Source organism: Syngnathoides biaculeatus, chromosome 20 (assembly GCF_019802595.1).
Source record: "Syngnathoides biaculeatus isolate LvHL_M chromosome 20, ASM1980259v1, whole genome shotgun sequence".
In the NCBI taxonomy this organism is placed as follows: Eukaryota; Metazoa; Chordata; class Actinopteri; order Syngnathiformes; family Syngnathidae; genus Syngnathoides; species Syngnathoides biaculeatus.
In genome coordinates this window covers 13,568,382-13,590,446 of record NC_084659.1, presented here as the reverse complement: position 1 = coordinate 13,590,446, position 22,065 = coordinate 13,568,382, and the positions used below count along the sequence as shown (strand labels likewise).

General features: G+C 45.1%; 1 protein-coding gene, 1 long non-coding RNA gene and 1 pseudogene across 3 annotated transcripts in view; 2 read left to right on the top strand and 1 right to left on the bottom strand.

Annotated features, from left to right (window-relative positions):
- LOC133493770 (uncharacterized) overlaps window positions 1-22,065 on the top strand; it is a 46,216-nt gene that overhangs the window by 11,674 nt on the left and 12,477 nt on the right. The window lies entirely within an intron of this gene.
- On the bottom strand, window positions 4,197-20,707 carry lrig3 (leucine-rich repeats and immunoglobulin-like domains 3). The gene is made up of 19 exons (XM_061807518.1): window positions 20,256-20,707; window positions 16,006-16,077; window positions 15,814-15,888; window positions 11,471-11,605; window positions 11,170-11,313; window positions 10,655-10,798; window positions 10,411-10,554; window positions 9,467-9,610; window positions 8,257-8,337; window positions 8,089-8,160; window positions 7,698-7,769; window positions 7,378-7,541; window positions 6,746-7,081; window positions 6,344-6,625; window positions 5,787-6,263; window positions 5,444-5,602; window positions 5,223-5,363; window positions 4,886-5,134; window positions 4,197-4,802 (listed from the first exon to the last, which is right to left on the bottom strand). Exons 1-19 carry the CDS (start codon window positions 20,450-20,452, stop codon window positions 4,570-4,572), a joined length of 3,321 nt encoding a protein of 1,106 aa, XP_061663502.1. The 5' UTR covers window positions 20,453-20,707; the 3' UTR covers window positions 4,197-4,569.
- On the top strand, window positions 16,553-16,672 carry LOC133494035 (5S ribosomal RNA; annotated as a pseudogene).

The following is a 22,065-nucleotide window of genomic DNA, read 5'->3' as shown; positions in this document are numbered from 1 at the left end:
TTTAATTCAATGACCTCATTATTTGGTCTGGCCTCATTTGTCACCCATTCATCTCTCTCCCTTATTTTGTCCTGCTCGACTGTCAATCGCAATGTGAGGAGCGCAGCTATATTCAGTGACGGCGTTACCGTAATTCCCGGCCTACAGAGCGCACCTGGTTATAAGCCTCACCCACTACATTTGTAAAGGAAGTACCATTTGGTACATACATACGCCGCAGCTGCGTAAAAGCTGCAAGTGACCACATTGAAATATTTACCAACAAATACACAGGGTTTAATGCTAACGCTAGCGCCGCTATGCTAATGCTAACGCTAGCGCCGCTATGCTAATGCTAACGCTAGCGCCGCTATGCTAATGCTAACGCTAGTGCCGCGCTAACAGGGGTGGTTAAAAGAAAAAAAAAAACACCCGGTAAAAATAACTGACACGGCAGTAGCACGCTAGTGCAGGACTAACAGGGCCGGACCGGTAAAAGTCACCACCTCGACATATATATATTCCACCGGTCTCACTTTGACCTTTTTCCGCTCTAGTGCCCCCTTGCAGCCGTTGGGGGGGAATGCACAAATTAGCCGCATCACCGGATAAACCGCAGGGATGAAAGCGTGTGAAAAAAGTTGCGGTTTATAGGCCGGAAATTACATAAAAACTTTTAACAATTCATCTGATTCTTGATGTGATGGTTTTTGGCTTGCAATTAATCCCCCCCCCTCTACCCCCCACCACCACCTACTTTCATGGATTCCTATTCCTGTATTTGGGTCCACTACCTGCTGCCGAATCCAAATCTTTGTGTTGGTCGTATTTTACGTTTGGCTTTACAACGAGGGCTAGCTGGAGTTTTGAAAGCGCAGACAGACTGCATCTTTCCCCAGTGCCCTTGAGAGTATGATTCACAGTCTGGACTCATTCGTAATGTTACTTTTTTTTTTTTTTTTTTTTGGAGGGGAGGCGGGGTGGGGAAGTTAGTTACCACCATCCAGACAGAAAGGCAGGCCGAGTGATTTTGCTCCCTTGATTTGTGTGGAATTAGTCACAGTGGAGAGCTGCCCTCCACCCTATCAGCAGGGAGCTGAGGACATTATTGGAAAAGAGAGAGTATTTTCTCCCCCTCCTTCAAGTTTTATGGTCCTCCAGTTTTCCACCTGTGCTGACATGTCTGAGACTTTACAATAGTTCTCAAGGAGTTACAAGCAGCCGGTGAGAAGTCCCTGCCTCTTTTTTTTTTTTTCCCCCCTTTCTTGTCACTGGAAAGATGGGGTGGGGGTGGGGTGGGGGGTTCGAATTATTGTGGAACATTTGTCAGGCCGCCAGTTGCAGAGGGAGGCCCAACTGGTGATTTATGGTAACATCTGCAAGATGCAAAGTCCTTGTATGTGCTTTTAATCATACAAAGAGTGCTGGATTGAAAAAGAGACGGTCCAATGGGGTTTTCTGGAGCCTGCGCTTGGAATCCCTCCGATGACAACTTGTGTGAACATATTATATGACCGTGGGACTCGTGCGTCTTCGAGCTTCCAAGCTAAACCATAGAAGTCAGCTGGTATTTGTGCCAAGTGTCGTCTATTTCGGTGATCCCGCATGGTCGGTGATAACCTCAAAATAGTCCACATCCTTTGTCTCCGACGAAGGAAAAACCAAATCGTGAGTGGACATAACACACATCTCCACTGATTTATCTGTCATCGGTTCGGACTCAAAGTGAGCGTGACCTCGCGTTCCGGCAGCTCGGGGCCACCTCGTTTTTCAAAATCTGTATTTCAGGACCAAGAAAGTGTTCGCAAATGTTGTAACCAGCTCGGGGATCGTAAAAGTCAGACAAGCCCCCCCCCAGCACATTTCCTGAGCGTCAGAACTGAGAAATAATCATTTCTGCAAGCCGCCTGTAGCTATTTGATATCATAAACATCTGTCTGCGTGTCACCACATCTGGCAATAATAAAGACAAATTAGCTGCAAAGATTCAGGGTCTGGCAATGAGGGCATACCACATTCACGTCCTGGCCGGTGTAGAAAGGAAGGGATAGCCTTAGGACCCGGAGTGGACTCTGTAAAACACGCAGTATGTTCGCTGATCTGTGACCGGGAACTCTCATCAGTCATCTGCCAGTCATTGGTCAACTTCCTGTCTCATTCCTCTTGCTGCAGAATCAAAGAGTGGAAATTATTCTGTAATCTCCCTTCTGAGCCCCTCCTGAGAAACTCATTTCACTGAACCTTAATTCCTCTTTTACAGCAGTTTCCTAAATGAATAAATAAACCATTACGGAGTGTTTGATGGGGACGAACAACCACCCTCCCAATTGTAACATGGATAGTTTGTTGTTCGCAAACACTAAACATAAAGGCGGTTGTGCGTTGTAAGAAAGAGCGTGTCAATTCACTAGAACAGCCAGTACGTAAACACAGAAAATCAATTTAATTACGTAATTGTTGGGGGCCAGGTTAATTTAGCAGTCTCCAGACTGAGGCCAGGTCCACACAAATGAGTTTTTAATTGCGCTATAACTCAGTTTGCACGAGGCCTTGAAACGAGATTGTTTGCTGGTTTTATTAACTGCGATATTCACAATTAACTGCATTTCCGCTTTTCTGGAAATGGCTTTCCTCGGGCATCTGATTGGCGAAACAGACATTACAGTTAGGGCCCGAAAGAGATCCATTTTGGCAAAACATATGACACTTTGTCCCATTAGCTTCTCTGGATTATCTGGCAAATGATTATTATTTCACATTTATAAAGCTTTGCACAATAAGGAGGCTTCTAGTTCTGTGCGGTTCGGTCTCTAACCTGAAACGTTGCACCAAGTTAAGGTTGTTTGGTTTGTTGACCTAAAGTGGATCGGTCCTCAAGTGTTCCTCTGCCAGCAGATGTGTCCCAGGTGTTTGGGGTATACGCTTTCTCCACCATCTTGCCTTAATCGCAGCCTTCTCAAAGCATTGGCAAGACTTCCAACAAACTTCCCTCCCACTCATTCCTTTACACTGGGGTAAAGCCGTGCAAGCCGGCAAGACCAGGTGTACTTGAACTATGAGGTAGATGAGATATGTAACAGCCCATCTTGTACACGTTTCCATTGAAATTGGCCAAATCCAAACACAGACCATAGAGACACAAACAAAATTTGACGGCATTTCACTTAGTGACCCAGAACTGAATTCATTGTAATACGCTCACGATAATAAACTAAAGAAGGCGAAGGAGTATTTCCGAGAGCAAGTTTCGACAGCAAGCCCCCGTTGCACAAGCACACCTTTTTTCTCTCCAGTGAAGAAGAGGGAGGCCTGAAACAACAAACCACAGAGTAAGAGGGAGGGAGGCCGGCAGATGGGGGTGAGGGGGCAAGATCATGAGTCATTGACCAAACATAGTGGAGCTGAGGCTCAGGTACTGTATGTGTTGTCATAATGTTCTAATTGGGGACTTTAACACACAAGGATGTCCCGGTAGTATCCAATTAAATGTTGTTCAGAATATTGCTCGTCATAAATCAGATCATTAACAAGTGTGGTTACAGAAAGGTAATCTTGGGAAAGCTTTACATGATGATAATTACAATGTACTAGGCAAAAAGTCAAGTTTCACAACCACTTAACATGGTGGAAATAGGTAAATAGGAAATATTATTTTCAGAAAATCAAATAAACACAAAATATTATTCCATTAATGACTGTCCACAGCGTTACTTTTTGTCAGAATTCCATCGAAATCAATTTGTAAAGATTGTTATAGTCGTGATGACAGGAGTACAAAAGTATTTTTGGATGAAGTCAATCCGAAAAGACTTAAAATGGAGTGTTTAGATCCCATTCTTTTCGATAACATAACCATTTCATTTGGTAATTATGAAAATGTTTCCCACCATGCACCGCAGGAAAAACTGCAACCTGTTTTTTTTTTTTTTAAATGAGTTACTCCAGAAAGTCGGCAAGCAACATTGCAATAAAGTATCCTACCCGTACAATTAATAGTCTCAAAGTTCGTTCTCTCGTTTGGGGGTGTGGGTGGATGGGGGGGGGGCCTGGCACACCTCGAACTCCCTTGGTGGTCTGAACGAAACGCACGCCCAACCTCGGCCATATGCCGCCTTGCAAGCAACGCTAAGAAATATCCTCCAGTGAACGGAGCAGCACACATTCAGGTTTTTATTTCGTTTACATATGTGCAAAACATTGCTTCATTGAACGCACATAATACAAAAAACTTGGCATAACTGAACTGGCAGGGCTGCAACATTCTCATACATGGCAGATGTTAAGTAAAAATAATGTGATCTGTTTTTATATACAATTTACAAAATATAAAATATTTATATAAAAACGTTTATATTCATCTATTTTATTGAACTGAAGCTGTTTCCTAAAAGCGCAAGCCGTCATATAGATGCTTGGACTTTTTGTGTCGGAATGTCCTCTTTTACATTCACTTGTTGCAAAATTTCTGGAGTCTTTCATTCTAAAGGTGTCGACTCTGTGAGGTAGAAGTATTCTTTTTCAAATATTTGGTAATCTCTTCATGGAAAAACAGGAGCAAAAAGTTGCTCCGGCGCTCGGCTCGCAGTTTGTTCAGCTCTGAGAAACAAAGTTCGTCCTGTTGCTGTCAAAAGGCTGTTCGTAAACACTGTGGCTCTGCTCCGATTCCGAGTCCTTGTTGCAGTCGTCCTCCTCGCGGTCTGAGTCCACATCGGGAGCGGTGTAAGGGTTCTCATGGAGACTATTACCATTACACGCTGTTGGTGGTGGGCTGTATCCAGAGTGGAGGTCCTGCTGAGCCCTCCAGGGGGATTTCCCAAATGTGCCTGGAAAAGAAAAGTGGGTCAATTTGACCCTGGTCCGACAACTTATAGAATGGTCTGGTCTTGTTTGTCACTTTTCGACCTACCCATGAAGCCGTTGTAAGGAGGGGGAGATTCATTAGCTTGGCCGTAGTTGGCTGGTTCTGCTTCCTCCATGGATGGGCGGCGGCCGTTGTGGTGGGTAGAGGGGCCAAGATGGAGGCCGGCATTAGGGAGCTGCATCAGGATGGTAGAGGAGCAAAGGTCAAAGGGCTCTGAGAGGATGTAGTCCATTCTTTTGGTCAGGCTTCCACTGCAGGTTTCAGCGCAAACTGGTCTTGGGTCAACAGTACACCCTAATGACAAGAAATGAAATTTAACAGAGTAACATCTCAAACTTTATACTTATTGAGGTCTAGATATAAAATTCCAACTCATTCAGACCTGTGTAGCCCTCAGAGAGTTCACTGGGGTAGAAGTCTCGGCGAAGCAGTGTGCTGATTGGACCTTGGTAATGGCAGAGCAGAGGGTCAATGGATGCTGCTTCCATTTCAGCTTCACTTCCTGTGTCCATCTGACAAAGACCTGTACAAAAGTCAAGCCCGTTAGGAACATGAAGAGACTTAAGCTTGTTCTGGTTTAAAGCAAAGCGAGGGGTGTTGTACCATTTATGTCTTTAGGCTGCAGGTAGAAGCCGCTAATGGATGACGCCATGTACTGATGGCTACTACCGCTCTCAGATGTGATGTAGCCGTCCTGGCGGTCTGCAAGCGTACCTTGAGAGGAGAGGTAACTTGGGATGTCTGGGGGCAGGTTGGTTTCGTCTGTTGTACAAGTAAATAAATCTTGGTCACCACGATCTGTTAAGATTTACACTCCTCACAAAAAAGTTAGGTATATTCAGCTTTCAGGTAAACCGATGTTTCGTCCACAGATCAATTAATTTTAGATTGTATTTTGAAATTCCAACTGAAACCTCAAAATACTAATGTAGACTGTAGCACTCACCTGTGTTGGTAACACTGCAGTCCTCATTACGCCTACGGGTGTGGTAGATGATCACCACCCAAACTAGCGAGGTGCCCACGACGCAGCACACCACAGCTATAATGACGATGCCCACTGTCGTCCAACCGTCGTCATCCGAGCCGGCTCCACCGATGATCCCAACTCCGACCCCTCCTTGCACTCCCGAGTCGCAATTGGGGTTAGGTATGACGGAGAGCCTGATGTTTCCCCTTTCAGTGCCCAGAGCGTTGGACATCTCGCAAGTGTACTTCCCGACATCCGCCTCTGCGGCGTCCACAATGATAAGGAGCTGATTGGCGGCGGCGAAGAAGTGACGCTCAGTCACCACCAACGGGCTGTCGTCTTTGGTCCAATTCAGTCTCGGTGCGGGGCTGCCGCCGGCTATGCATTGGAGGACGGCGGTCTCGCCTTTAGCTACTGTTCGATCCATGAGGGGACGGAGGAACGAGGGTGTTTCTGTCAAAAGGAATGGAAAATCCACATGATGACAAACCATTTAAAAACTCGGATGTGCTTCCTTCTGCATTTGTTCTCACCTAAAACTGTTAACGTAGCATTGGCAGAAATGGCCCCAGCAATGTTCTGAGCAGTGCAGCTGTAAATGCCAATGTCCTCCGTCTTGACATCAACGATGAAAAACACGTCGTCCTCCGGCATCACGTGCATTCGCCGTTCGCGGGCGGCAGGGAAGTCTGTGCCTCCGTCCTTTTGCCAGGCAATTTGAGGCGACGGATGACCCACCGCGGCGCACTCTAGCCTGGCAGTCGCTCCGGCACGGACACTCAGGTCCATTGGCATCTTGGTGAAGGAAGGAAGCACTGGAAACAGAAGTTCACATTTAATTCCGATTCTAGGTGTACTTTGGATTGATATGATTTCAAATTCTAACAGAGCGGTATGTTTTGACCTGGGTAAGTATACCTCACACTATAACTTACTATTAACTGTAAGCCTGGCCTTGATGGAGTAAGAGGATCCAAAGTGGTTGGAGATGACGCACTGGTATTTTCCCTCACTGGAGAATTGCACATCGCGCAGCTGCAGGGTGGTTGTATACTCTGTCACCTCAGTCTCTCCACCGGAACCTCCCTGTACTCTCAAGTGTGCCTGGTTGTGGATCTCTGCATCGTTAAGGACCTCGTTGTCTTTCTTCCAGGCGAACGTCATGGGTGAGTCACTGGAGCTCGCGGCCGAGCAGACGAATGTCACGTTAGCTCCTTTCAGAGCTGACTGGGTCTCTGGCTGTATAGTGATCTGAGGCTTTGGGAAATCATCTGCGTAAGAAACGAGGGGGATTTAGTTTGCCGGATGAAAATGCCGGTTTGAAATCTGGTTTTTAATGAGACTGGAGCCAAATGAGGCTCTCAGGGGGAGAAAAGAGTAACTTGGAAAGCGGAAAGTTTAGTATATTTCCATCAGGTTGCCTTCATTGCACTCATTTGCTCATACAGGAGTCAGGGGAAAATATTGAACAATCTGGGTGAGTTCAGAAATGGAAAAGGGGTCTGTATAAATGACTGTTTTTGAGGCGTGACGGCACGCGGCTCTCCAGTGTAAACGCATCGCTCACCGCACACAAACTCCTCGGGCCCGACGGCAAACACGCTCCTGCCCTTCAGCATCTGCGGGTGGGCGCAGCTGGCATTAATGCAGGGGAGGAAGGTTTGTTCTGCCACCCAGACTGGAAGCCACTTGAGCTGGCAGTCGCACAGCAAGCTGGAGGTGTTTAGACGCCTGTCAGGGGGTGATTAAAAAAAAAAAAAAAAAAAAAAAACCAAAACGAATTATTTAATTTGTGTGGAATTCATTGCAAATGAGCTGGTTACCAATGATTTAATTATGTTTATTAAAAGAGAAAGGACAACTTTAAAAAAAAAAAAAAACACTTACAGCTCTTTTAGATTTTTCATCTGAGAGAAAGCATTTGCTTGGATGGACATGATGGCGTTATTGCTCAAGTCTCTGTAGAGAAAAGCAGAAGATTAGGTTGGAAGCAAAAATGTTTGCTGCTAAGGAAAAGCCCAAAAGAACTGTTGGTACTCATAGTGAGTGAGTGCATCATAAACTTCAATCAGGGTCTGGACTCCAGAGCAATAAAACTATAGGCAGCAGCTTGTTGCGTTAATCAACTTTAGGGTGCTCAGAGCAATGGCTGCAAACAAATGCAAATCAAACGGAACTGTGATAAACACAGACATTGGTAATCAAGCCACAATGGCAACAGCACAAAAGTAGACTCATTCTCTTGGTTCTGTTTTCATAAACGGTGCGAGTGACTCACAGGTGCTGTAATGCATCAAGGCCGGAGAAGGACTTCTTGGTCACTGAACGAATTTGGTTTCCTTGAAGAAATCTGTGCAAGAAACGGGAAAGACAAATTAATTTTACATGTAGTCCAAATCAAAAACCTTCAAGTTGAACAATCATACTGGAATGATTTGAATCTTACATGTTCTTCAGTTTGTCCAACGCTGAGAACGGACCATTCATGTCCTCTATAGTCCAGGAGATTTCATTATTTTGGAGATCCCTTTTTTTGTCGTAAAAGAGTGAGACAAAAAAAAACATTGAAAAATTCCTCCCCTAGAAAGCAACTTAGATAATATTACAAGTATGTAAATGAATGTGAAAGGCAAGTGTAAGTGGTACTGGTAGCCTCTATATCAGAAGATATGTACTGTGTGCATATATGTATCTGTCAATACAGGGAGTCCTTGTGTTAAGACGGTCTCAACCTAAGACGTTTCGCACATTACAACGCCCGTCCGTGTTTGTGCGCCGGGAGTATCTTCGCATTTTTTTCGCCCTCCTTTTTAGACATTATTGCCCCGAAGAAGGAAGCTCTGTCCCTTAGCAATGCCTTTGCGGCCAAAATAAAATCCAGTACCACTGAAATGAAGCTCAAGATCATAAAAAGATTGGAGGAAGGAGAGACTCCAACTCCACCAAGGCTTCAGTCGGTCGACCGTGGTGACAATTATTAAAGACAAAGCCCATATTTTTGCGCATGTGATGAAGGGTTCCGTTCCTATGTTGGATACAATGATCACAAAACAAGGTTCTTGATACTTGTCAAAATGGAGAGGATTGCGGACCAGGTTCCTTCGCAATAGCTCAGCACAGCCTCCCCTTCTTCTTCTCCATCCACCTCCCAGCAGTAATGCTAAGTACATCATCTTGTTTATTTCAATGCATTAGTTTTTTATACAGTATTTTGATGTAAATTCTGACTTAAGTTGAAATTTGAGTTTAGTCGTTACTGTAGGGACGGATCTCAGTCGTAGACCGACGACTCCCGGTATAGCAAACTCATTGCGGTACTTGCTCAGCCTTTCAAAAACAAACTTAAAATCAAAACGTGTGACTATTCTATTTTTTTCTTCGGTAAAAGTATAAGAATGTTCAAGAAAAGTTGCGTCCCTTTACCACTCGATGATGAAGATTTTGAGGGTTTGTATGTGGTTTTAGTATGTAGTGGTGCTGCAAAAAGCAGGACATAACTGATTTGAATACTTGGGCTTACATCGATTGTGAGGTTTGCTGAAAGGAGGGTGCAAAAACAGCCCTTGCTTACAGTAAATGGAAAGTTTTAGCAGAATTTGGCTTTTATTCTGACAAATATTGCATTAAAAAGTATTCAATACAAATCTGTAACTCACAGAGTCTGCAGGCTGGAGAGGCCTCGAAATGCTCCGTCGGCGATGAAACTAACTCGGTTATTCCCCATGTGAAGCTCGTCGAGCAGGGTGAGTCCCACAAAGCTGGATTCTTCCAGTCGAGACAGGTGGTTGGAAGAGAGGTTGCTGCAGGGGGGAAAAAATGAAGACGCCAACAATTAAAATGATGTACTAACTAACTCTTAAGTTATATCAACGAAAATGTGATTCCAGTAAATCTCATCATGGACCAGCTGGCCCATTAGGTTACAGTATAACTAATGTATGACTTTTACTTCGGAATAAACCAATTTGCTTTTATCAACTCTGATTTCACATAAGTGAGAGGACATCAAAGTGCACAACGGTGGTTTTTTTTTCCCCTTCAGTGGAGGGTAGGTCGAGAGAAAATCAGATAGCTGGGTATGTTCCCTGGCGGCATGTTGACTTGCCGGATTGTGATAAGTGTGAGTGAAAAGAGGGGAAGCGGGGGGAAAAAAAACGACAACAACCCCCTCTCCGTGTTAAAAAAAAAAAAAAAAAGCCCCAGAGACTGCTGCTATAAACACCAGTCACAACAAAGGAAAAGTAATCTAGAGCAATCCAGTTCAGTAGTATTGCCTCATAGTTTGGGAAAGTGAATGAATGCCTTGGTCGTGGAGGACAACAAGTAGGGTTAATAAGTAGCATTTTCTTTTTTGGTGGTACTTTTAATATTTGAGACTGATGGGGCTGAACAAAAGAAATTTTTGTGTGTACTGTATTTGTGCATGTGCGTGGTCCTTGGCATCGGAGGAGCGACAGTGTGAGGAAGGGCAGGCGGGGGTGCCAGAGATGAGGAGAGGCCAGCACAGAGAAGTGTGGGGAGTTCAGAGAGTGAATCGAAAGTGAGGAGGGAATAACAGGAGGGTTAGGCGGGGGGGAGTTAGACGAGGGGCCGGACTCACAGCTCGCTGAGTTTCTGGCAGAACTCCCAGGCGTCAGGCCGGATCCTGCTGATGGCATTGTGGCTGAGGTGGAGCTCCTGCAGAGTCAGCAGGCCGTACAGCCAGCCCTTGCTCACCTCTGTCAGGTTGTTGTAGTCCAGCTGCCTGCGGGACCACACGCAAAATTCCATTCTTAACAGTTGGAAAATTAGTGGGGGGGGGGGGGGGGGGGAATGAATCCTGATGGATTTGTTGAAGCACATACAGGACTTCCATATTGCTGAGGCCCCAGAAGGCCCCGTCCATTAGGCGACTCAGGCCGTTCCTCTGCATCTTCAGAGAGCGAAGAGCGTGCAAACCGTGGAACGTCAAGCCTTCCACTCTGCGCACTCGATTCCTGCTTAGCTCCCTGAAAAACAGGTCGACACACACTTAAAGGAAATAAGACAATCCCTGCCGACATAGGGCAGGAGGCGGGGTACACCCTCAACTGGTCGCCAGCCAATCGCAGGGCACATAGAGACAAACAGCCGCAATCACAATCACACCAAAGGGCAATTTAGGGTCTCCAATTAATGCATGTTTTTAGGATGTAAGAGGAAACCGGAGATCCCGGAGAAAACCACACTGGCTTGGGGAGAACCTGCATACTCCACACAGGCGGGGCCGGGATTGGACCCTGGACTTCAAAACTGTAACGCTCTACAGCTGAACCACCGTGGCATCCTTTTAAATATGCCAAGTAAAAAAAAAACGGAAAAAAAAAAAAACCTAGCTCACAAGTGTTGCAGATTAGGCAGCTGGAAGAGTTTGGCTGGGATGGAGGAGAGACGGTTGCGGTTGAGTCGGAGAATCTGAAGACTGCTGGACAGATTGGCGAAGCAGCCCGTCTCCAATGAGGAGATGCGATTGTTGTTAAGGAACCTGAGCAGAAGAAATGTGTCAGAAATGTTAATACCCGACATGATAGTTGACATATTTCAAAATCCAAACCAGCAATGGGCTTTCAGAATACAGTATTGTTGGGTCTTTAAATGATGAATATTGATGTAAAAATCCGTGTCTATGCGTAAAGACTCACAGATTCTTCAGAGGCAGTGTGGGGAAGGAGTTGGCCTTTACTTCCACAATGTTGTTGTTGCTGAGGTCGAGTGTTTCCAGGGCAAGGAAAGGCCGGAGCTGCTCCGTGGTGATCTTGGAGAACCTGTTGTTTGCTCTGAAAATACAGAGACCATCGCTGCAATTAATGACAGAAATACTGTGTATTTGACTTGCAGCGCGGACCCGTCTCACGTTGCCCCGTACGCAAACAGCGGAGTTCCTCAATTAAGCTGGTGGTCATTAACAAAGATGACAAACCATCGCAGGCGACACAAAAGCTTACCACCCAATGTTGCACTTTCAGCAAATTACCCAATGTGATCAATGCCGTGAAGCCAAACACCCGTTTTGTTTAGTGATGTATTATTTTGTTTATAAGGTAATTACCGACAAGGTATTAAAAATTAACCTGCCAATTACTTGGCTGATGAATACCATTCACTCAGTGAAAGCTCGCCTTGGCAGAGGCCACCAATTTCCTGAGTTGCACGCCTCCTAAATTGCAGTGCAGGGACTGCTTGGTTATAAACAGAGGCTGTACAGTGCCCTCTTTGTGCATCTCACTCTGCTGCAGAGTGGGGGTAAGGGGGGGGGGGAGTCAGGAATTCCCTCCAATACACCAGACTACAGGCCTGGTTTTCAGTATTCATCGCGTTGCTTGCGGACCCTCTTTGTCCCCTCCTCCAGATACACCTTACTGACTGGACTGCTGTTAGTTTTTCTGATCCCATTTTTCCGCTGAAGCAAAATGAAATTGAGGACGGTTTTATGTTTGTTTAATGCGGGATGGGGTGGTGTCAATATTTTGTTGTGGGAAATATTTTAAGCACTGAACGCTCCATATGAGTGATAACTGTGAGAAGTACATTAATTTGCTGTACACAGCCTTGGAAAGGTCTGACTGCTTACTGCACGTTTTGACTGTCAATTGTTCTGGAACACTTTTTGCACCGTGTCATTGGTACTAACGCCATTGGTAGCGCACCAATATTACTTGCTTAATTTGTGCATTAACCCAGCAATAAATATTCATTTAAAGGCCAGTAGTATGGCCAAATTTAACTGTAAGAAGTAGTACTGCTGTACAAGGAACATTCCTGGTAATCCTGACACAAAACTCTGGTTTTGCTCTCGGAGCTTCTTATCACAATAGAGGGAGGCGGTATTCACAAGGCTTAACAATGCTTGGCATGGAGATCGGTGATTAAAACAACATTCATCATTTATCTTACATTTTATATTCATTGGAATGATCCTTGTCTTTTGGTAATGGTTGGATATAAACACACAGAGGGGGAGGCAAACAAGGAGCCGGGATGGATGGCTGCCCGGAGAGTTTGGCTGGACTGCGGGGCGACGGTAAAATAAAACCCACCAGAGCATGTCTCTCCCCTCTGAGTCTGAATTGGAGCATGGAGCCCAGTGAAGACAAGCTGGTGTTTGGCAACATGTGGGGTGGGGGGAGCAAGATGGCTCCTCCAACAGCATGACTAAAGATGCTCTGGAGATTTGTAATTGTATATGCTGTGTAGTACTCGAACGCAGACAAGCTAGGATTCCCGAAGAGGAGGTCGTATCCTGATATCAAATAGCGCACTTAAAAAAATAAAGGGGTGCCGGAGATCATTGTCACCAATAAAATTGCACAGGCAGCATCTTTGTTGTGAGATTTGCAAAGGGCTTTGCGCACACCACTCCCCCCCCCCCCCCTCCCGGCTCCTAAACAAAAGCGCCATACACCACCTGTATCTCAGTTTTCATGTTCCCTTGACTGGCCGCTGAGAGAGGGGGGGCTCGCGAGAACCAGCCTTTCCAGGTTCTCTCTCTCCCACCTTAAACCTGGCACTCTTTGACCCCGATCATCAAAAAGGTGGTGAACAATTTTGACATAAAACCCAGTCCTTTTGACTTCAACCAAGCACACTTTGAATGTGCTAACGGTCATTGCTATCAGACGCTAGGAAGTCATTAGCAACTGGGAGTTCCTTTTGGACTGACTACACACTGTAAACTGAGGAAAGTTGGCACTTCCCCGATGACGCAGTCACATACATTGGTACCAGGATCATAACTTTCTTGGTATGTCTCACATAATAACTTCAAGTGATAAAATGTGCCAATAAAAGTTTTACAATACTGCACTACTTTACTAGACTTCAACTACCATCAAGTCTCTCACTTGTACAAGTTGCTGGGAGTTCTTTAAAACTATGATTGATTTAGCTAAAACTGTCCTAGTGCGCGTGTGCATGCATGAAACATATGTGCGGTGATGGAGTGTGTGTGTGTGTGTGTGTATTTGGTATTTCCTATTGGAAGGAGAACTGAGTTTTGAGGAGTCATCTGACGACTCGCGCTTACTGGAGTGGCGCCTATAATGAAAACCAGCACTTGCCGTCAGAATGTGTATCTCGCGCCAATAGATGATCAGCTTTCAGTTTTAGGCATTTGAAATTGCAACAACTCAGAGGCTCATTGAAGGTCGAGTTTTACGTGAATAGGAACGATGAGGGGTTATTGGCTGAGTCCCCTTGTGAACTATTTCCCTTTTTTCCGTGTCAAGAGTACCGACCTTCCTGAACTTCTAATCAGACTGGGGATCTGCAGGTCATTTGTTGCAACACGGTCGTGGGGGATTTAGCCGCGGTGGGGTAGACCACCTCCATAAATTCCTGGGAAATTGTTCAATTAATTTAGATGATCACGACTCAATTACTACCAGGTGCAGGGTTATTGCCGTTTGCTTTTCCTCGAAGCCACGAGGTCAAGGATGTTGACGAGAGCTGCCGCTATGTCTGACTGGCTGTTTGAATAGGTGGTATTTGATACCCTGAGGTCTTTTTTTTTTTTTTTTTTCCTCCCCTCCCCTTTACTATCCTCTCAGCTCTGAGAAATTGAAGTAGGGGGAAAAATTCTGGAAACATGTTTGACTGGAGAGAGAGGGAGCGGGGGGGAAAAAAGAAGGGTGTCACGCATCACAGCTGGTGAGAACCCTCGTGAGATTTTTGTTTTTCGCTTTGCGGTTGCCCTTGCACTTCATTTTTTGCTTTCGACACATTTGAAAATAATTTCAGCGTTTTCCTGCCACCGCCAGATGCGAACAGTTTTGGATTCGCAATGGAGGCTCATTTGCAGGCACAACAAGCAATGTTCAAGGTCAACAATGTTGTTTTTAAACGGACACAGCCGACAAACGCGGCTTCAAGCATCAACTTTCTCTCTGATGTCTTTAGGCGAGAGGCGGGGCACACCCTGGACCGGTTCCCAGCCAATGACGGGTTACATATTGACATACAACCAGTCACACCGACGCCTATAGACAATTTTGTGACTTTATTGGACCTAACATGCATGTTTTTTGGGATGTGGGAATAAGCCAGAGTACCCAGACAACATGCGATCACTTCGCAAGAAAACTGAAGCAGTGATTTGAACCCTGAAGACCAGAACTGAGTCAGATGTGCTGAAACAAAGGCTCCTTACATTTTAATTCTGCACTTTTCCTTCACCATAATGTAGGATAATGTGCCCTAATTTTATAGATTGTAGTACTTGGCTAGAGTGCAATCTTAAAAGCAGGATCGGCCCCACAATTCAAATGGTAGCCAAAGTGAGCTCGTTCAGTAGCCCATCCTGTACTTTAAAGGTAGCGTCCTAAAAGAACCCTGAAGTACTGGCCGTCCCATCTGTCTTTTATACTGGATGAAAACATATAGCTGTAGGTGACACTTGGGCAATAAATATGAGGGGGAAAAAAATGACAAGTGAACGCCCCACGGCTTCGTGTCGGGGCTTGATGAGGCGTACTCCTCATCAAGCTACGAGACGGATGCATTCTTCTGAAATAACTTCATGACGCTTGGTTTGGTGAGACATGCCAAAGAAAAGCAAAGAAGATTGTTGAGGTTTCAAACAACAGTATCGCCTGTTTTTAAGAAAACACGTACTGGTTTCTCTTGGTGATAACATAATGGAGAGTGGAAAAAGATCCCGCGGCACACTTAGCAGTGAGCTTGGGTGCTTGTAATGAAAATTACTTCATCCGGAATAGGCCCAGTTACTGATTCCCATCTTTCTTTCGGGTTAAAAATACACGAGGAGCAGGAGCCACGAAACAAAACATTTCCATTGGCATTTGTTTTTGACCACGTGACCTGTCTGGGGCCAGCTGCCATGTCTGCGACTGCCCAGTCTGGGAACCAGCTCAGCCAAAAAGGTTCGCTCTCTCTCCAGGGAAGTCGGCATTAGTGTACATCAGGCAGCATTGACAACCCAAGTACCAGAGTACACCCCACACCAACTCCTCTTGAAAGTTTTACTTACAGAACCAATGTTGTGATGTTTGACGCGCACACCCCCAAATCAGGCACCGTGTCCAGTTCGTTGTGGTTCAGCTTGCTGTGAGAAGGGAAAAAAAGAAGACTGTTAAAAATACAGCTCGGCGTGGCTAAGACAGTGACAGAAGTTTTGTGTTTATTCTCGGACGCTCCGAGCAGCAGCCGCCGCCACGCTTACATTTCATTCAGATGTCGCAGTTTGGAAAACAAAGTGCTGTCGAGCACCTGCAATTTGTTATGGCTCAGGTCCCTGGGAAGGGGAGGAAAAGAAGAAAAATAAGGGAAAGTATGCAACATGGGTCATATTACTCACATGCTACACAAATGGAATTACACTGGGCATTAATATTGCAAACACAGTGCAAGGCTTCTCATGATAATCGCTACATCGACTAATCGTTCGACAATTGAAAAAAAAAATAAAAAAAAATTCAGACATTGACATAAATTGTCGTTGTGGTGAGCCGGCTTCCAGGTGACACAGCGTCATTAGCCGTTAGCGCATGGGTGTCACACTCATTTTTGTCGTGGGGCATATTGCAGTTACAGTTTTCCTCAGAGAGCCGTTATGAATGTGGAACCATGAAAATCTTTCACCTCATCATATTTATAGATTTACATGTATGAGCTAGTTTTGTAATCACAAAGGAAGGGTAATGGGTTTTTGAACTATTCGTTTTGTTTGGCCATAGAATATCGCTTGCAATATCTCAATGATACCATTTGCTAACGGCCACGCTACCGTGAGAACCCCCGATCTCGTCAGATCTCGGAAGCTAAGCGGTTTTTGGCCCTGGTTAGTACTTGGATGGGAGACCGCTTGGGAATACCAGGTGCTGTAAGCTTCTCTCCTTGGCAAAATGCAGAGGGGTTGCGTCAGGGAGAGCATCCGGTGTAAAACTCTGCCAAACAAATATGTGTTCATCGAAGATAACACGCTATGGCGACCCCCAACAAGACAAGTCGAAAGGAAAAGAAGAAGATCTCACTACTATGCTTATATCATTTATGATATAATGATTTGAAACTTTAGTACAGATTTTTTTTTTTTTTTTTTAACAATCATGGAGGTTGATTCTCATTTTCCTTCGCGGGCCACATAAAATCATGTGGCAGGCCAGATTTAGCCCCTGGGGCTTGAGTTTGACACCTCTACGTTAGTGGGCTCATGGAAAGCCGATCCACACTTGCCGGTGTTGGCGCCGCCCAATACGGCACAGCTTTGTTGCATGGGCCGCCCATAGATTCACATAAAAGAGACACTTTAAGGAACATTAGTTGTTTGTTGTCTAATTCAGACCCAGGACTATTCATATTACAGGGTAAAGAAAAAGATTAATCGAGAAATGGTAAACCTGCATGTTCAGGACTTTAGAAATGTTGCCAGTTTTTTCCTCTTTTGAGTGATACTATGCGTCCAATCGGACTGTTCCAGTGTCATCACTACACTCCTCAAAGCCCATCAGGGGTGTATTTGCATCTGGTACTGTTCTCAGGCAACAGCCATAAAAAAGCAAAGACGGGATAGTAAACAAGTAAATGATTATTTAGAAGCGTTTAATGATATGACTCCCAAATGCCCAACAAACGTTACATGTTTTTCACATTTAAGCCCAAGTCGTAGTAAAAAAAAAAAAAAAAAAAAAAAAATGCTTAGTACTGCTTATGTGCTTTTCTTTTTTTTTCTGACATGAGAGCAAGCGCACAGCAAACAGCTCGTCTCGTCACGAGGCCTGCGCTAGCACATCTGGCCAAAAGCAACAAGCGGATCCGTTACTCAGGGACGACTTTTCGCTCACCAGCTGAAAGGAGTCAAAACCTGGCCATTGGATTTGGACTCTGGGGCCGGAGTTGAGGGTTTTAGCACCGCCCGGGAATACTTGTCTTTCGCGTTTTATCCTCTGATTGATCCAATAGTTGAAAGTAATGTGCCTTCAATATAATATGAATAAGGTGTGCAGTAAACTGTCTGGAGAGCGAGTCAGGCCACCTGGTTGCCATTTTTAGCTTTGAATTGCGTTCTGTGAGATCTCGATTTTGGCCGGGACCTCTTTTGGAACGCAAATCCGTCCCAGCCTAACTCGAGCTGTGCTTGGCCGAGGCTCAGAAAGGGTGCCAGTCTTGCTTCTTTTCTTTTCTTTTTTTTCGTGGACTTGTTTTGAAGAGCCACCTGAAAACTGGTGTGAGGAGTCTGCCAAGTGGGGCCCTGCGCTATAAAGCCGTGCAGTTATTGACGCGGCTGCACACGATCAACGCCACGGTGCCAGACCCCCTTTTTTTTCCCTTTTAACCTCCTCCCCATGCTGCCTTCCTCATCTGGAATCCATCAAGTTGCACTGGGAGGAGGGGAGGGACCTGGTAACGTATTCACAATGTCGGGAATGGTTACACTTTCATGGTTTTGTAACACCCCTGCTGAAATTTCAGGTGGCCTGGCTTTTGGGTTTCACTCTTTTAGCCTGTCAAAGAATGCAGCGAAGAGCGTTGTAGTTTTTGTTGTTGTTTAGTTCCAGCACGGGGGACCAGACGGTAAAGGTGTCCTATCACGAGACCTAGATAAACCCCGAGTAGCTCCGACACTTCCACTTCCCTCACAAAGCAGGGCGGGAGTACGGAGAGATAACGCTGCGTGCGCAGGCCGCGGCCTGCATAATATGCGAGAACGTGCAACTCGACATTCTTATCAGGAGCTGAAAAGTGAATGAAGGAGTTGCACCTCAGCCCGAAAGAGTTGTCATTAATGTTTGTGGATGGAGATAACGCTGACACACGGCAGCAGCAACTCCGAGGGACCGAAGGGAAATTTACAACGGGGTGGTACATGCTAGTTTAGTCAAGTTGTTCGTAATTCACAATTTTGTTTATGTATGGCCATAATTATACATTTGAGTTTCTTTTTGGTAGGGTAGAAAAGTGAATTGAATCTCGTTTAGTAATAACTATAATGTCAGTTATCTGGAATCTATTGCTGATTAGTCATGCCTTAAACATAATTGAGGCAAATCGGGGTGCACTTTTGGGGTGTGATCAGCAGAGGCGCTGTTAAGTAAAATAGTTTGTGGGCTACAGAACGGCAGCATCAGCACCTTGAATTAATAAACTATTTTTCAAAAATTGCAAATATCATCCGTTCTTCTTCCAACCCACTATTTGTTCTGACAAAAGTGGTCTTCAATCACACAACAAATCAAAACAACAGTACAATTTGAATTTGATCTTAGCACAAGTAAATGGCAGGATGACAGTATCACTCGCTGTTTAATATGATATTGAAGTATATAAATGGAACACGGCATCGTGACTATGTTGTAATGTAACTTCCCACGTTTCCGCGGCTTCTTTTTCCTCGTTGTTGCCTCCTTTCCCTTTCCCCTCCTCTGTTCCCTTTTTTTTTTTTTTGCAAACTAATCCTTACACCCCCACCCCCTCCTTAATCAGCACCATGGCTCTGGTGTTTGCTAATTCAGCAGAAATAATGGGGTGCTGGAAAACAAAGGGCCCCGCCAGTTTTAAGGGGTTTAAGATGTGCCGGAGAGCCACTCGTAAATTAGCATGCCAGAGTGAAAAGAGTTTTCCCCCCATGTAGAACTTTTCTCCCCCCACCCCACCCCGGCCCCCATTTTCTTTGGAAGGCCAGTCTTGATTACCAGGCAGCCTCGGCCTGTTTTCTCTGGCAAACGTAAAAGTTTCCAGAGCAGCGACTCCTCAACTTTCAGAATTCAAATGCCGGATCATTTTGAACAAGGCCTCGAATCAAATGTAACCAAATGCGGTCTCGTAAAAATGATCTGGCTTTACGCAGATCAATAAAAAAAAAGTATGAATTATTGTCTGTAAAGTAGAGGACAATGTAGAGTTTGCCAGTAAAGTATTGTTTACTATTGTGGCTGCTTCCAAGTGGGCAAATGTGAAGCAGATAGCGCTCAATCTGATTTACGTTGTGAGAATAACACTTGACAACTAAACCTTTACAAAGTTGAATCCCGATTTAAAACTTAACACCTCTTAATTACATTTAACATTTTTTTGAATAACCATAACAATTATAAACCAACAGGCCGTGAAGAGATTAGTTTACAAAGATTCACACTACACAAAGGCACATTGATTGTGTAAAGAAAAAACTTCTTTGGCCCCCAGTAGATCCACTTACTGCTGTGAGGGACATTCATAAATAAGCCCTTTCGAAAATGGATTAATGAAATGTTTAAAAAGATGTACAAGTTTAAAAAAACGGTCACATAAAGGGGGAATCACCAGCCTTTGCAATACTCCTCATGTGGTTTACAAGCCAGCCACTTTTCACTGGGAGAGGAATGTGGATCATCTCCGTGCCAAACTCTCGTCCTGGACTGCTCATTTCAGTGTAAAACTCGTTGTAAAACTTGGGTTTTAACTCTAGAAAATGAGGAAACTGGATCAACTTACAATTGAACCGTCCATTCCGGGAGAGAGTTTGGGATTTTTCCCCTTTTCAGGCGGCTGCAGTCCACTAGATCCCCAAAACAAGCGCACGGAGCGGGACACGTCCCTGTGTCGACTCCGACCTCGCAATGCGTGCCCCAAAACAGCAAGAAAAATGCCACAGAACCTGCAGAAGTGCCCGGCTGCATGGAGGGAAACATTTTTACTTTTCCCCCGTCCAACACAAAAGACACCTCAGAAGTTTTTTTTTTTTTTTTCTTTTGGTCTGGTGCAACAGATCCCCCAGAGTGAGAAAAATCCAAAATGCGGCGATGATGCTGGACACAAAGTAGATCCTTTTAAATCCTTTTCCGTGTTATTGTCCCGGTCATAATGGTGGCGTGCGAAAGAAAAGCGGCGGTCTCGCACTTGATCATTCCTCCCGACAAACTTTTCCCAGTCAGCGCTCCTCTCTGCCTGCCTGTTGCACTGTGGACTGAAGGTCCCTAGAGCCGCATGAAGGCTCAGAAGAGGTATGGGGGATGTGGGGGCGGAGAACAAAGCTGTGGGGGTTGTGGGTAGCTGAGTCCAAAACTCGCTCCTCGAGACCAGACTTGTATATCATTTGAAAAATACAATACAAAAATAGGGATGAAAATCGCCATTTTTAATTTTTTTTTTTACACTATCACTGTGATTATTCACTCTTGAGTACACACCAATACAGAGTATGGATACCGCTAATACTTTGGATAAGATTTCAATTAACAAATACAGTATGCACCACCCTGTATCCGAAGATAAGAGCCACGAAGATTTTTTTTTTCCCATTTTTTTGTTAGTTCACGTTAAGACAATCTGTACAGCTGACATTTGGGATGTTCAACATGAAACGCTTTAAAGGTCAAGTGTCATACCTATAAACATTCTAAAATAGATATTGCAGTGAATAATACATATAACATTGTTCACTTCAATGTCCATACGAAAAAATAAATATGAGCGGAAAGCGCGTCATCCATGCGTAAAGTTGCGGAAGTGTCATCCGACATCCGAGTGGTCGCCATATTGGCTGCATCGACTGGCCGTGACGTCACCCCGGACATTCGCATTTGAAAACACGCTGGGGCCCCGACTATGGGACTCTCCTCTTCAGACGCTGAAGCTCTTTTCTAAGAAGAGAACGTCTCACAATCGAGTGAAGTGTCCGGGGCAATATTACCCTATCGTTTCGAGCCATATTTAGATATGCGGATTACTTCTAACAGACTCCCAGACAGTATGTAGGAGCTAGCCCGCCCAAAGCTGTGTTCATTTGCATGATGCGGAAGCCTTCGCCAGCGAGCCCGACACAGAAGCCGTCCGACGCGCACATCGACACATTTGGCACCCCTGTCATACGTACGCGGATCTTTTGTTACGTTTTGAGAGACGGATTAGGTCGTTCCCCCCCCCACTATAATTTTTGTTAGTAGCTGTATAGACCCCTGTCTGTCATTTGAAACTGTGATTCTGTTGTCCTTTGCACCTGTGCAATCCATTTTTCACGATGAACCGGGTCTTTTGGAGAAGTGTGAAGCGTGACTCCATCCTCCCAAGTGTTCGAGCAATATCCAGCAATGCAGCGAGCCGGCATTTTGGCTAACACGAAGGAACAACGAGCTATCGTCCTGCAGGTAAAGCTAATAGAAACAAGCCCGCTTGAGCGCGCTACTGCCCTTTATGTCACTTCCTGCTCCTCGAGACGATTTTCATGGCGAGCGTTACAAAAACCCATATACGTCAAAATCATATTTTGTGGGGAAAAAACAGATGGGTCCATTCCGGCTGCCGG